The sequence below is a fragment of the Equus quagga genome, chromosome 9, assembly GCF_021613505.1.
Source record: "Equus quagga isolate Etosha38 chromosome 9, UCLA_HA_Equagga_1.0, whole genome shotgun sequence".
Classification (NCBI taxonomy): domain Eukaryota; kingdom Metazoa; phylum Chordata; class Mammalia; order Perissodactyla; family Equidae; genus Equus; species Equus quagga.
Genome location: NC_060275.1, coordinates 8475966 through 8488742, shown reverse-complemented (window position 1 = coordinate 8488742; position 12777 = coordinate 8475966). Strand labels below are relative to the sequence as shown.

Here is a 12777-nt window from a genome sequence, read left to right as displayed (position 1 = left end):
TAAAAATACAGAGATTTTAAGTGAACAGCCTGATAAATTTTTATATATGTATTCATTTGTGTAACCACCACCCAGAATAAAATACAGAACATTTCCATCCCCTTTGAAAGTTTCTCTGTTCCCTTTTCTTGTCAATTACTCTCCTTGCTCTCCTCCAAGAGGTAACTACCATTCTGACTCTCTCACCATAGATCAGTTTCATCTGTTGATGAACTTTAAATAAATGGAATCTATAATATATACTCTTTTCTGTCTCATTTCACTCAACATTATGTCTATGAGATTCATGCTGCTGTATGAAGACTAGTTTTTAAATGTTGTGTAGTGTTTCACTATATGAATATTGCATAGTTCATGTACCAGTTCTCCCTGTTGTTAGACATTTGGGATGTTTCTAGTTTTTGGCCACTACAAATAAAACTGTTATGAATATTCTTATGCACAAAGAAAAAAAAAAGAAAGAAAAGAGTGGGTGATGCAAATACCAAGGGCTGGTGAGAGTGTGGAGCAGCTGGTACTCTTACAGTGCTGCTGGGAATGTAATCTAGGACAACCACTCTGGAGTACTGTGTGGCAGCATCTACCAAAGCTAAACATATAAATACCCTCTGACCCATATGTGTTCAAGAATGTTCTTAGCAGTCATTTATTCAGAATAGACTCAAACAGGAAACAAACCAAGTGTCCATCAATGATGGCATGGTAAATACACTGCTGTATATTCTTACACAGAATAGTACACAGCATTGAAAGTGAACCAACGACTGCTTCATGCAATGACATGGATGAATCTCCAAGTTGAGCAAAAGAAGCCACATACAAGAATATACTCTATTGAGGCTGGCCCTGTGGCCGAGTGGTTAAGCTCATGAGCTCTGCTTCAGTGGCACAGGGTTTCACTGGTTTGGATCCTGTGCATGGACATGGCACCGTTCATGAAGCCATGGTGAGGCAGCATCTCACAAAGCACAATCAGAAGGACCTACAACTAGAATATACAACTAGGTACTGGGGGCTTTAGGGAGAAGAAGATGAAGAAAAAAAAAAAGAAGACTGGCAACAAAAAACACTCTATAAAGTTCAAAAAACAGCAGAAATAATGTATAGTAACAGAAATTAAAATAGAATTACCTTTGTGGGGTGGTAGAAGGTAGTGAGGAAGCATAAAAGGGGTTTCTGGCATGCTAGTAATATCCCGTATCTTTCTTTTTCGGGGGGGGCGGAGAAGATTCACCCTGAGCTAACATCCGTGCCAGTCTTCCTCTATCTTGTCTGTGGGATGCCTCCACAGCATGGCTCATTAGTGGACAGGATCTGAACCTCCAAACCTGGGTAACTGAAGTGGAGTGTGCAGAACTTTAACCATTCGGCCATAGGGTCAGCCTAATTTTCTGTATGATAATCTGCATGCTAGTTACATGGGTGTGGTTATGTGGAAAAAATCATTCACCGTACTCCTATGATTTGTATACTTCATGTATGTAAACAGACATGAAAAACAAATGCAATTCATGACCTTGACTGGATCCTGCATTTTGAAAAATATCCACAAAAGATATTTTGGGTATAACTGAAGAAATCAAATCATGTTACAGAATTATTTTTAATTTTCTTATATCTGATCATGCACGGTTATGTAGGAGAATGTCCTTAATTTAGGAAGTATATGCTGGAATAATTAGGAGGGAAGCAAAATTATGCCTGAAATTTATTTTCAAATGGGTCAGGGGAAAAATTACATATAAATATAAATAAATAAATAAAGAGAGAGAGAAAGAGAAAGCAGATAGACTCCTGCATTACCAATTGCTGAATCTAGGCTGAAAGGTGTGCGGGTGTTCACTGTACAGTTCCTTCAACTTTGTTGTAGACTTGAACAGTATCAGACGAAAGACTTGGTGATGGGGAGACCAAGTTACCGAACTCTCCAAAGCACCACTGAGGAGGAGACCTCAAAACACTGCAAGTCATGTGACTCAAGCGCTAGGAGAAAACTGTGACCAATTATAGATTTTGATTTCTCTTTCCTTAACAATATTTTACCTTCAAAAAAATCAACAAAATAAATCCTTTACCTTCTAAAAACTGAAACAGGCAAACTGAAGACTGATGGTGAAGAAGGTTTATTGGAGGCATTAACAGACCTATGCATGAGAGAAAAACAAAAGGAAAGAAACAACTGAGTAGAACACAGTTTTGTCTAACAAATACAACTGGCTTCACTTCCTTGACTGAGACCCACATCAAGAGTTGCCATTGCTGCTGTCATTTTCCACAGTTTTAACATGTTTGCTACTACCCGGATTTGCTCATGAAGAGTAAATTATGCTTTTCTTTAGGAAGTCCACGTAATTAATGCAGGCCCTGTACTGGCAGGTGGCTCTGTGTTCCCCTCCCACTGATCCTGCTCAGAGTGAGTGTTAATCAGGTATTGTCATCCTAAACATCTTTCTAAGAGTTTTTTTCTTAATAAAATATTAAAGAAAAAACAGAAAATTGAGAGTGTACTAAAAAATGTATTAAAGCCAAAAATTACTCAGTAATTTTTAAATTTTCTACTTAGTAATGTTCAAAAATAAAAGTTTGGGGTGACTTTTTGAGTCAACAGCCTTTTCAATATTGCATACTCAAATCTAAAATCATCCTCAGTATCTTCCACAGAAAGCACAAGCTTCCAAGTCAGGAATTTCCAGGCATTGCTGTAAGGCCACATCAGAAACCTTAGATAAATAATTAAGAGTAAAAAGCTTTTAAAATTCTTATAGCTCACCACATATCCATTCTTGATACTTCATCAAATAATAGAAGACAAAATAATGCTCCGACTTCAGTCACTACTGTACAATCTTCATGAAATATCAAGGAAACTGAGAAATAAAAAGAAGCGTAACTTTATGAAATATTTTTACCTCTAGAAAAAATGAACTTCAAATTTAAAATAACTCAAAGAGAAGAGATGCCATTCTCAGAGAAATGCAACATTAACCCAGATAAATTGACATCATTAAAACAGTGGCTCTCAGGGGCTGGCCCTGTGGCCGAGTGGTTGGGTTCACATGCTCCACTTCAGCAGCCCAGGGTTTCGCCAGCTCGGATCCTGGGAATGGACGTGGCACCGCTCGTCAAGCCAGGTCCCATATAGCACAACCAGAGGCACTCACAACTAGAATACACAACCATGTACTAGGGGGCTTTGGGGAGAAGAAAAAAAAGAAGATTGGCAATACATGTTAGCTCAGGTGCCAATCAAACAAACAAACAAACCAACAAACAAAATGGCTCTCAAACTTTCAAGTGTGCATGAATCATCTGGAAGGCTTGTTACTACACAGAGTTCCTAATTGGGTAGGTTTAGGGTAAAGCACACACAGCCCAGAGATATAGACACTGCTGGTCCAGGAATATCTGCAGATCCATCGCTAGATACTGTCTAGTTTTACTTAATCAAAGAAGCAAACTGATCCAGCTTCTAAGAAGGTTTTGCCAAGTCATTTAACTTGAGCTAACGTTTGCCCACTGAAAGATCTCTTTATTTCACAATTTCTGCCCTTTCCTATAAACATACAAGCACAGAACTTGGATTTGATTTTAAAACATTGTGTTTGTGCTACTGTTATATTTGGGTTTGTGTGTCTTGGTTATTACAACAACATAATAGAAAAGGAAAGTGCTCTGAACTAATAGACACAATGCTAACTCTAGCATCTACCATTTAGCTTAGAGGCCTGGCCAAATCCCTTAACATTAATGAACCTCAGTTTTCACCTCTGTCATGCTCCCAATGCTACAATTTCTCAGTGCTTGAAACCTATGAAATTCTACCCAAACAGGTATGATGTTTGTACCAATCATGCAGGAATAACAACATAATACAGAGTCGGTAAATCCAGGGAAGCAGCAACAAGAAATTAGTTTTGAAAGATATCTTTCCTAATTATAAGAAAAGGAAAACATCATTATATAAATGGCATGATTAAAAATAGTTAGGAACTAAAGAATAAAGAAACAGAGATACATGGAAGAATTTAACCTATGATAGACATATCACATCAGTGAAGACAGAATGAGCCATAATATTTCCGAATACGTAAGAAATTATTTCCTACAATATGCAAAAAAATAGATTTAGATCTATATCTTACGTTATAAACCAAAATTAATTCTAGATAGATTAAAGATCTAAATTTTTACAAACAACACTACAAACACATCAGGAGAAAGCACAGGAGCATATTTGGAATTCGGAATCGGGGGATGCCCTCCTTTTAGAGCAGGATGAAAATCCCAGTTGCTATGACAGAAAGGCTTTATATATTTCCATAAAATATTTAAGGTTAAAGATATTATAAAATGAACACATTAAAAAGGACAGAAAGGTTGGAAGAAAACCTTAATGTAAAATCAAGCATAAGGTTTATATTTTTGCTATACAAAGAAATTCCACAAGTCACTTATTAAATACAAGACAGAAATTAAATACAATAGAAAAATAGGCAATTCACAGAATAAGAAACGTGAATATATAATACATGAAAAGATAATCAACTGCACTAAAAATTAAAGAAATAAAAAATAAAAATGAGACTATTTTCACTCATAAGATTAAAGAAATTTTAAAAACAAGACAGATTCAGTGTTAGCAAAGTTGTGAGGAAAACATGCAATTTTAAACACCATTGGTAGGAATGATTTGGACGGGACCCTAACCATATCTTATAAAATCTCTTTGGCCCAGCAATTTCAATTATAGTGTGTGCGCAAGACGATCATACAACATGATTATTGTCATAGTTAAAAATCTGGGACAAACATTTGTATTAAAACGGCAAACTGAAATTCTGAAACACTATGCAGTAGTTTTTTGCTTTCGTGTTTTTAAGAAGGTAGACTTCTATGTAATAACAGAAAGATATTCAAGATATATTTTCAGTGGAAAAAAAGGAAGGAACACAACACTGAAGTATGTAGCATAAAAATACAGTAAGTGTGTATAGAAAAGATCGTTCCAGATGATACATGCCAGATAATACCTAGCAAATTCCTCTTCGGGGAAATTGAGAAAGAAGAGAAAACTTCAAAAAACTTTTGTAATTTTTCTTTGTACAGTTTCACATTGTTTGAATTTTTACTATAAGGATATATAAGTTCTGTAATTATTTAAAACAAAAACATCAACAAAAGTAAGGAAGTTTGGGCTCTTCTCTTGCCTCCTCCATTATCTGGTTATGACCTGGCCAAGTTGCTAAATCTCTCTAGACCTGAATTTCCTCACTATAAGATGGTATAATAAATGATTTCTAAGTTAATCTCTAACCCTAAAATATGGGGTAGGATTCTGTCATGACATAAAGGTTATAATTCAAAGCAGCGTGTCTCAAAGATTATTTAATTATTGTATCCCTTCAATCTAATCTCCATGCTGTGGACAGAATAATCTTCCTAAAACACAGAGTCCTCTGTTTACCAGCCTTAACTGGCTTCTCACTATGGTTTACTATGACTTACCAGGCCCTGCATGAACTTCCCCTTCCTGCCTCATCCCATCATTTTCCCTCACCCCAGACCCCCGCCTGCTCCAAATCCAGCCATCCCTAACCAATGGCCGTCTCTAACACACCACTCTCTCCCTCACACACAAAACCACGGCTCCATCTACCTGGAAATCAACCCTCTCTATTGGAACTCCTATTCACCTCTGAAATTCCAGTTTAGATGCCACATTCCCTGGAATCATTCTCTGATGTTTTCCCACCAATCAATCTACTCACGAGCACCTCCTCTGGCACCAAGAATTTCATTATTATAGGCATCATTATGCTATATTATGCATTTACTTGTCAAAATCTCCAACTGTATTCTAAGCTCTGTGAGGGTCATTTCCCAAGTTCATCAATATACTCCAAGGTCCTAGCACTGTACCTAGCACATAGTACGTCCTCAACAAATGTCTGCTGAGGAATGACTTTTCCTGGTTGAGTGCCTGGTTAAAAAACTAATTTTGTCCTAAAACTAAATCCATCAGTGAGAGATATTGTAATTCATTTTCAGGCTCACTGAAGTAACTTTCACAAATATCAATGAGATAGAAAAATTATTAAATACCAAAGGGTACAGATTATGTTTCCTTAAAGTGCCTCTGAATCCAGTAGGTACTCACAATTTGTTGACTCCTTGAATAATTTAAGTCAAAATTATAAAATAAAAGGTAAACTAGGCACTAAATTCTACTGAATGAGGTTAACAGGAAGATAATTTTTAGCAGGATTAAAGAAAACTAGAGATCCATAACTGCTACTCTTCCAGATCAATCTATAAAAACATAAAATTTTACACGCTGTTCAAAATGTTATGAGCCTGAACACACTGAGTCTGTTTAGAATCTTAAACAGTGTCCTATTCACTTGGCAAGCAGAAGCCATTAGAAGAGAAGAAAACAAGATAAAATGACTAAATTCTAATCTATATTCTAATAATATTCTGAATATAAATATTATTTGTCTCCTATCTGCCTGATAATTGAAAAGCTTAAGCATATTGTGACATTTGATCAAGATGTCTCCTGTAGAATATTTAAAAGCAGTGGCCTAAACTTCTAGGAAATAAAATACCACAAAAGCTTACCAAGCTCTCTATTGAGAATAATCAACAAAGAAGATAAAATCAGATGGAATTTTTCCATCCAACCACATTACTAAATTACAACCAGATTAAAATGGTTTAAAAAAATCACACCTTATAAATGTAATAAATGAATGCTTAGAGTCATTCAGGATAGTCTACTTCCCACTCCTCAGACTTGATCTATACTCCTAATACTAGTCTGATGACATAATCAGATACCACACCAAAGGCTGGGGACATAAAGGCACAAGTCTAAGAAGAATGAGAAAACAGATACTGGAAAGAAGGCGGCCACGCCCACAGCTGCAGCTTCCTGTCTTTACAGGTAACAGCTAACTATCTGAGCACCTAACTAGACCTCCAGTAAGGTGCAAAGAACAATCAGAGGCTGAAGCTCTAAGGCCTACTCAGTAACAGGACTGGAAATTTCCACCAAAGTGTTAAACATTTTCCATTGTGATGAGTGTTTTTAGTGGTATACTCACGAATAAAACTGTGTTATTCTGTTAGTAAAATGCAAAGTTAATATTACCTACAGTTAAAGAATAAATATTTAAAGCTTAAGATTGATCTCATTATTAGCAGAATTTACTTTATTCACCTCTGAACAACAGGGTCAGGAGAGAAGACTGCTGTGAGAGGGCCACACGCATGACTGGGTCGGCAGAAAGAACTTTCCTCAAGAGCGTGAGGCTCGGCTGTATTAAACATTCCACAACCTGGCCAGGAGGGAGAAAACACAGTTATTTTATTTTCATCAATTCTAAGGTGAGATAAACTATACTGTAATATTGTCTTATTCTAAGTTTTATGCTTTTTCATCAAAATTGTGTGAAACTAAAGCGTAAATAAATATTAAGAATTAGTTTCCACTGAAAATAAGATTTGTATGTACTTCTGCTTACACATTTTATAGAAATTTTAAGATAAGTTTTCCTTTATAGAGACCTCACTTTTAGAAATAAAGAAATGAACAAGGCAGTGGGTGTTAACTCAGGGTGGAAACGTCAAGTACTTATCCAAATTCAGCTGAATTCGATCTGAGATCTAATTAATAGAAACACCAATCTGTAAAGTACGTCTAGATACACATTAGTCTTACCTCACCATCCTGACCCACACACTCATTTAAATACTCAATTATCTTGTCAATTAAGCATAACTTTTTCACCACAGCATGCATTTTAATATCTGTAGACCAAAAAAAAAGTTACTAAACGTTAAAGAACATTTTCTGTAGTTTTAAAAATACAGAACAGACCTCCACACAACTTTCAAACTGTTAAAAATAGTTACACCTGATGTTGGAAATTAGAAGATGATACTTCAAAATTTTTACTTTATACACATTGGAACAATTTCAAAACTTTTAAGTAATAAGCACATCTTCCGTAATGTAAAAAACAAAAACTATTTAAAAAGAGTAATTAAATGAACTAGTTCATACTCTGACAAGTACTAGAATTTTAAGTATACAAATGAATCCTTTCACTTGTACATGGAAAATTATTTTCTTTATATTGTTTCATTGACAACTCTTCTCTTTTCCAAATCCATCACCTCGATATTTAGAATTCTCCACAAGCTAATGTGTAAATATGGCCTGCAACATGATCATTTTTCTACTAATAAAAGATCTAATCTCAAGATGTTAATAGCAAACATAAAGGGAAAATGATTGTAGTACTCTATACATTTTTCAAGAATATGAACTCTTTTTTAATAAGCATATACACGTGTGTGTGTGTGTGTGTGTGTGTGTGTCTATACACTGTTATGGCCTGAATGCTTGTGCCCCTCAAAAATTCATATGTTGAAATCCTAACCCCCACGGTGATGGTATGTGAAGCTGGGACCTTTGGGAGGTAATTAGGTCATGAGGGTGGAGCCCTCACGAATGGGATCAGTGCCCTCATAAAAGAGACCCCACCCCACAGAACCCCCTCGCCCTCTTTCCGCCATGTGAGGACACAGAGAGAAGATGGCCGTCTATGATCCAAGAAGGGGGCCCTCACCAGACACCAAATCTGCGGGTGCCTTCATCTTAGAATTTCAGCCTTCAGAACTGTGAGAAATAAATTTCTGTTGTTTATAAGCCACCCAATCTAAGATATTCTATGAAAACAGCCCAAACAGACTAAGACACACACATATATATATACTAGAAATATTACTAGAGCCAAAAACTCTAGTTGCTTATAGATTAGCTACAAGTATTTCACAACCTGCAGACAAATTTTCCTAATTTGTTCTCCTATATTCTCATTGAGAAAAAAAACACAAATATACATATTAATATTGAATTAGTCACTATCACTGTCATTACCTTTAGCTCTCACTTAAAAAAAAAGTAGTTTCTACTACCCTCCAATATAGGGCATATCAAAATTATAAGTTATATTTGTGAAATGTTAACAATGCTGGAAAAATACTCTAAGAGTTTTTTTTTAATCTTTTTAGACAAGGTTCTCCACATTTTCAGAGCCTTATTTTCTGTAGCGTGTATTATTGTTATTAAAACCACAAATATGTTGAATACGCTTTTTCAAATTACCCTCTAATCTAAGTTTCCACTAACATCAGAATAGGAATATTCACCATGCACCATCTTCCAAGTTAGAAAAAACATTTTCATGTAAGTGCAAAGTTATTTCTCTCAAATATTAAAGACAAATTACACACATCGTATACATGGCAAAATTTAAAACTAGCCCAAAGAACGGAAGGCTATGGAATAACAACATTACAAACAAAGCTAACAGTAAATTTTACTAGTTATTTTTAAAAATAAACCTTTAAAGAAAATACATGAAGTGCATTATTTTTTATTTTTATCTATCAAGAAAGTACTATTTGATTGATTTCTCTAAGCAAGATGGAAAAAACTGAAAACATCATGTACTAGGTAAACTGAGGAAGGAACATGCAATTTACCATTAGAATTACATCACTATTTCAGAAGAAAGATAATTTTATCAAATGACATTCTATAGGCCAAATAATGATAATCTAGACCAGGGGTCAGCAAACTTTTTCTGTAAAGAAGTAGATAATAAATATGTTATGCTTTGCTGGCCACATATGGTCTTTGTCGAATATTCTTTGTTTTGGTTCTTTTTTAACAACTCTTTAAAAATGTAAAAACCATTGTGACAACATGGATGGACCTTGAGGGTATTATGCTAAGTGAAATAAGTCAGAGGGAGAAAGTCAGATACTGTATGATGTCACTCATAAATAGAAGATAAAAACAACAACAAACAAACACAGAGAAACAGAGATTGGAGTGGTGGTTACCATAGGGAAAGCAGGAAGGAAGGAAGGCGAAAGGGGTGATGAGGCACATACGTGTGGGGATGGACTGTAATTAGTCTTTGGGTGAACACGATGTAATCTACACAGAAATCAAAATATAATGATGTACACCTGAAATTTACATAATGTTATAAACCAATGTGACCACAGCAAAAAAAAAAAAAGTAGAAACCATTCTTAACTCGAAGGCTGTAAAAGAGCAGGCCACAGGCCTGATCTAGCCCACAAACCAGAGTTTGCCAACCTCTGACATGACTACACACGGCAATGTAAAATTCCACCGTCAGCAGTACGGAGATCATTTTCTCTAAAGGATTTTACCTTGCATCATCACAGCTAACTGCTCTGCAGCCGACTTTCTCAAAACAAGATCAATATCATCTGAGATAAAGATTTCATATACCTTTTCAACAGTCTCCACCTGGAAACCAAAAAAAAGAAAAAGATTTTTTTCATCTACTTCCAATTCTCCAATAAAAGTTTATAGTGCATACCATAACAACAAAAGCTCAAAAACTCAACTTACTTCAGTAACTGGTATATTTACACGTAAATTTGCAACAATGATGTAGTAGGTCAGCGAGGAACTTAGAGATCGAAAACAAGAGCCATCGTGTCAAATAAGCCTCTCTTCTCAATGTATACTTTTGCTAGGAAGTCATTCATAACCCATTAGCCACCTTAAGAATTTCACAGAAAACATCCAACTCACATAACATCTCTGCAGGTAGACCCAGGCTCACCTGAGAAGAGCTAACCCCAGACATGTGACTCAGGATTTCTCGGTGGCTCCCAGAAGCCACCAACTCAAATTCCCTTGGCCTCTCCCCTTCCTCCCTCTCAGAGACCACAAAGCAGACAGCTCTCTGGGACTTGCTGTCCAGCACTCCAACAACGCCACCCCCAACACCAGTCCCTGACTCTCACTTCATGCCAGGACAGCCTGAGGTGGCAAACACAACAGGAAAAGGGGAGAGGAAAAGAACAGAGACAACACTCTTCTTTCTCCCTCCCACTGCTATCTGCTAACCTAACATGGACTCACACAAGACAGTTCTAGAATTCCCACTCCCTGCCCTCCTCCATAGCACACACAGGGCACAGAAGTGACTACCACTGGCTTAGTACTCAGGAAATCCCCAAGGGACCTGGTGTGTGGCTGGCAGAACATTTGCCAATCCTCCTGCCAGGGCTGTCACATGGCCCCAAACACTTAGGTTAGAAGAACACCGAATGCGTCTTCCCATTTAAAACATTCCACTGCACTACATGTGCCTCTATGGTACTACCACAGGCTTTAGGGGCTGCTCTACACTTAAATACAAACTGATAGACTGCACGCCCGAAGCCACAGGAGCAGCTATACAACACAAGGGTGAACCAGTGGGGATAACAGACGGCTTTCTTTATCTAACCCTGCATCAGTCCAGGACGATTTGGGTGCAGTCCCGGATAAAGACAAGGAAATGGATGCTACACCTCTGAAGGTATGTAAGGAGCCAAAGACTTACAGAAGACGAAATCTCAGAACCACTGTAACATTGAAGAGAAACTGCCTTTTCCTCCTATATTTTTTTCCTCTTGTAATGAAGAGGCTGAAAACTTTTGTCATAGGAGCTTTCTATTTTTTGCTATTATAGGCAATTTCCAACATAAGACCAAGAATTCTCAATACTTTTTATGTCAATGATATCTGTTTTTAAGAATCATCACAGAATTTCTTTCCACTAGATTAGCCTTATGTCGTATTTAAGATACAATTCAAATTAATTTGCAATTCCAGGATATATACTAAAATAAAAAGGACATAATGCCTCGCATATAGCAGGCACTCAAGAAATATCTGTTCAATAAATAAATGCATCCAGAAGCCAGATAAAGCCAGACCACAATTTTAAACTAGCCTTGAATAACCACACTTGAAGGCACCACTTCTCTCTCTCTCTGGTGCATAGTACAAACCGAAGAATGTAACGTAAGATACGGGACATACAAATGTATCAAGTAACCACATAGTAATAAACTCGAAAGTTATAGTCACCTTAATAATCAGTTCTCTTCTGTCATCCAGTTTGAGTTCAATAGGTTTTTTCACAACAAACAAGTTAGTAACTCTGGAGAGAACTCTGGCATCTATTGAAGGGCGCTTTCTGTCAGCCCCTTCTTCCTTTGTAAGATGACATGCTAAAAGCTTTAACGCTAGCGAACGCACCCTGAAGAAACAAAGCATTTAAGTCAACATTTTGTAACATATAAATATCTATAAATTATAAAGGCCCATAGTTAAAAAAATTATTATACATCAAGACAATAATGAGCCATGCTTACACTGACATTACTAATAATGACATTTTACTTTTTCTACTAAAATATTTATTGTATAACCATAACTACACTTTCAATTTTATATTTATAAATAAACATCAGAAAAAAAATAATCAATAATTACAGGTGAAGAGAGAGACTCACTGAAACCATCAACTTCACAGTCAGTATCAGTGTGAACTTCACTGTCCATATCACAGTCAACTTTAATAAGTTAATCTGCAAATTAAATCCGTAACTCCTGACTCCAAGTCTAGTGATCTGTCTCAACCATAAAAATTAACACAGACCTATGAACAGAGTCCAAACATCAGAGTGAACCTCCAGGAGAGTAATCACACTAATAACTAAAGTGTGATATCACGACACATATGAAAATCTTCTTACATTTAGGGGTCAAAGAGATTCTCCTCGAATATGAAAATGTAAATACTTCTGTTTCCCATCAAATTCTATTTTATCTGGAACAGATTAGAATTAAGGTCAGCTAAGTGTGGAGGTGGGAAATTTCAAGAA

At 36.3% G+C, this 12777-nt stretch overlaps 1 protein-coding gene across 1 annotated transcript in view; it reads right to left on the bottom strand.

The window, feature by feature from the left end:
- The window catches only part of RTTN (rotatin), a 150675-nt gene that overhangs the window by 93685 nt on the left and 44213 nt on the right, over positions 1-12777 (bottom strand). Inside the window, exons 18-23 of the mRNA XM_046671888.1 lie at positions 11978-12149; positions 10258-10357; positions 7724-7812; positions 7223-7340; positions 2771-2867; positions 2076-2144 (exon numbers count right to left, since the gene is read on the bottom strand). Coding sequence (XP_046527844.1) covers positions 2076-2144; positions 2771-2867; positions 7223-7340; positions 7724-7812; positions 10258-10357; positions 11978-12149 — 645 coding nt within the window. The remainder of the gene's footprint in view (positions 1-2075; positions 2145-2770; positions 2868-7222; positions 7341-7723; positions 7813-10257; positions 10358-11977; positions 12150-12777) is intronic.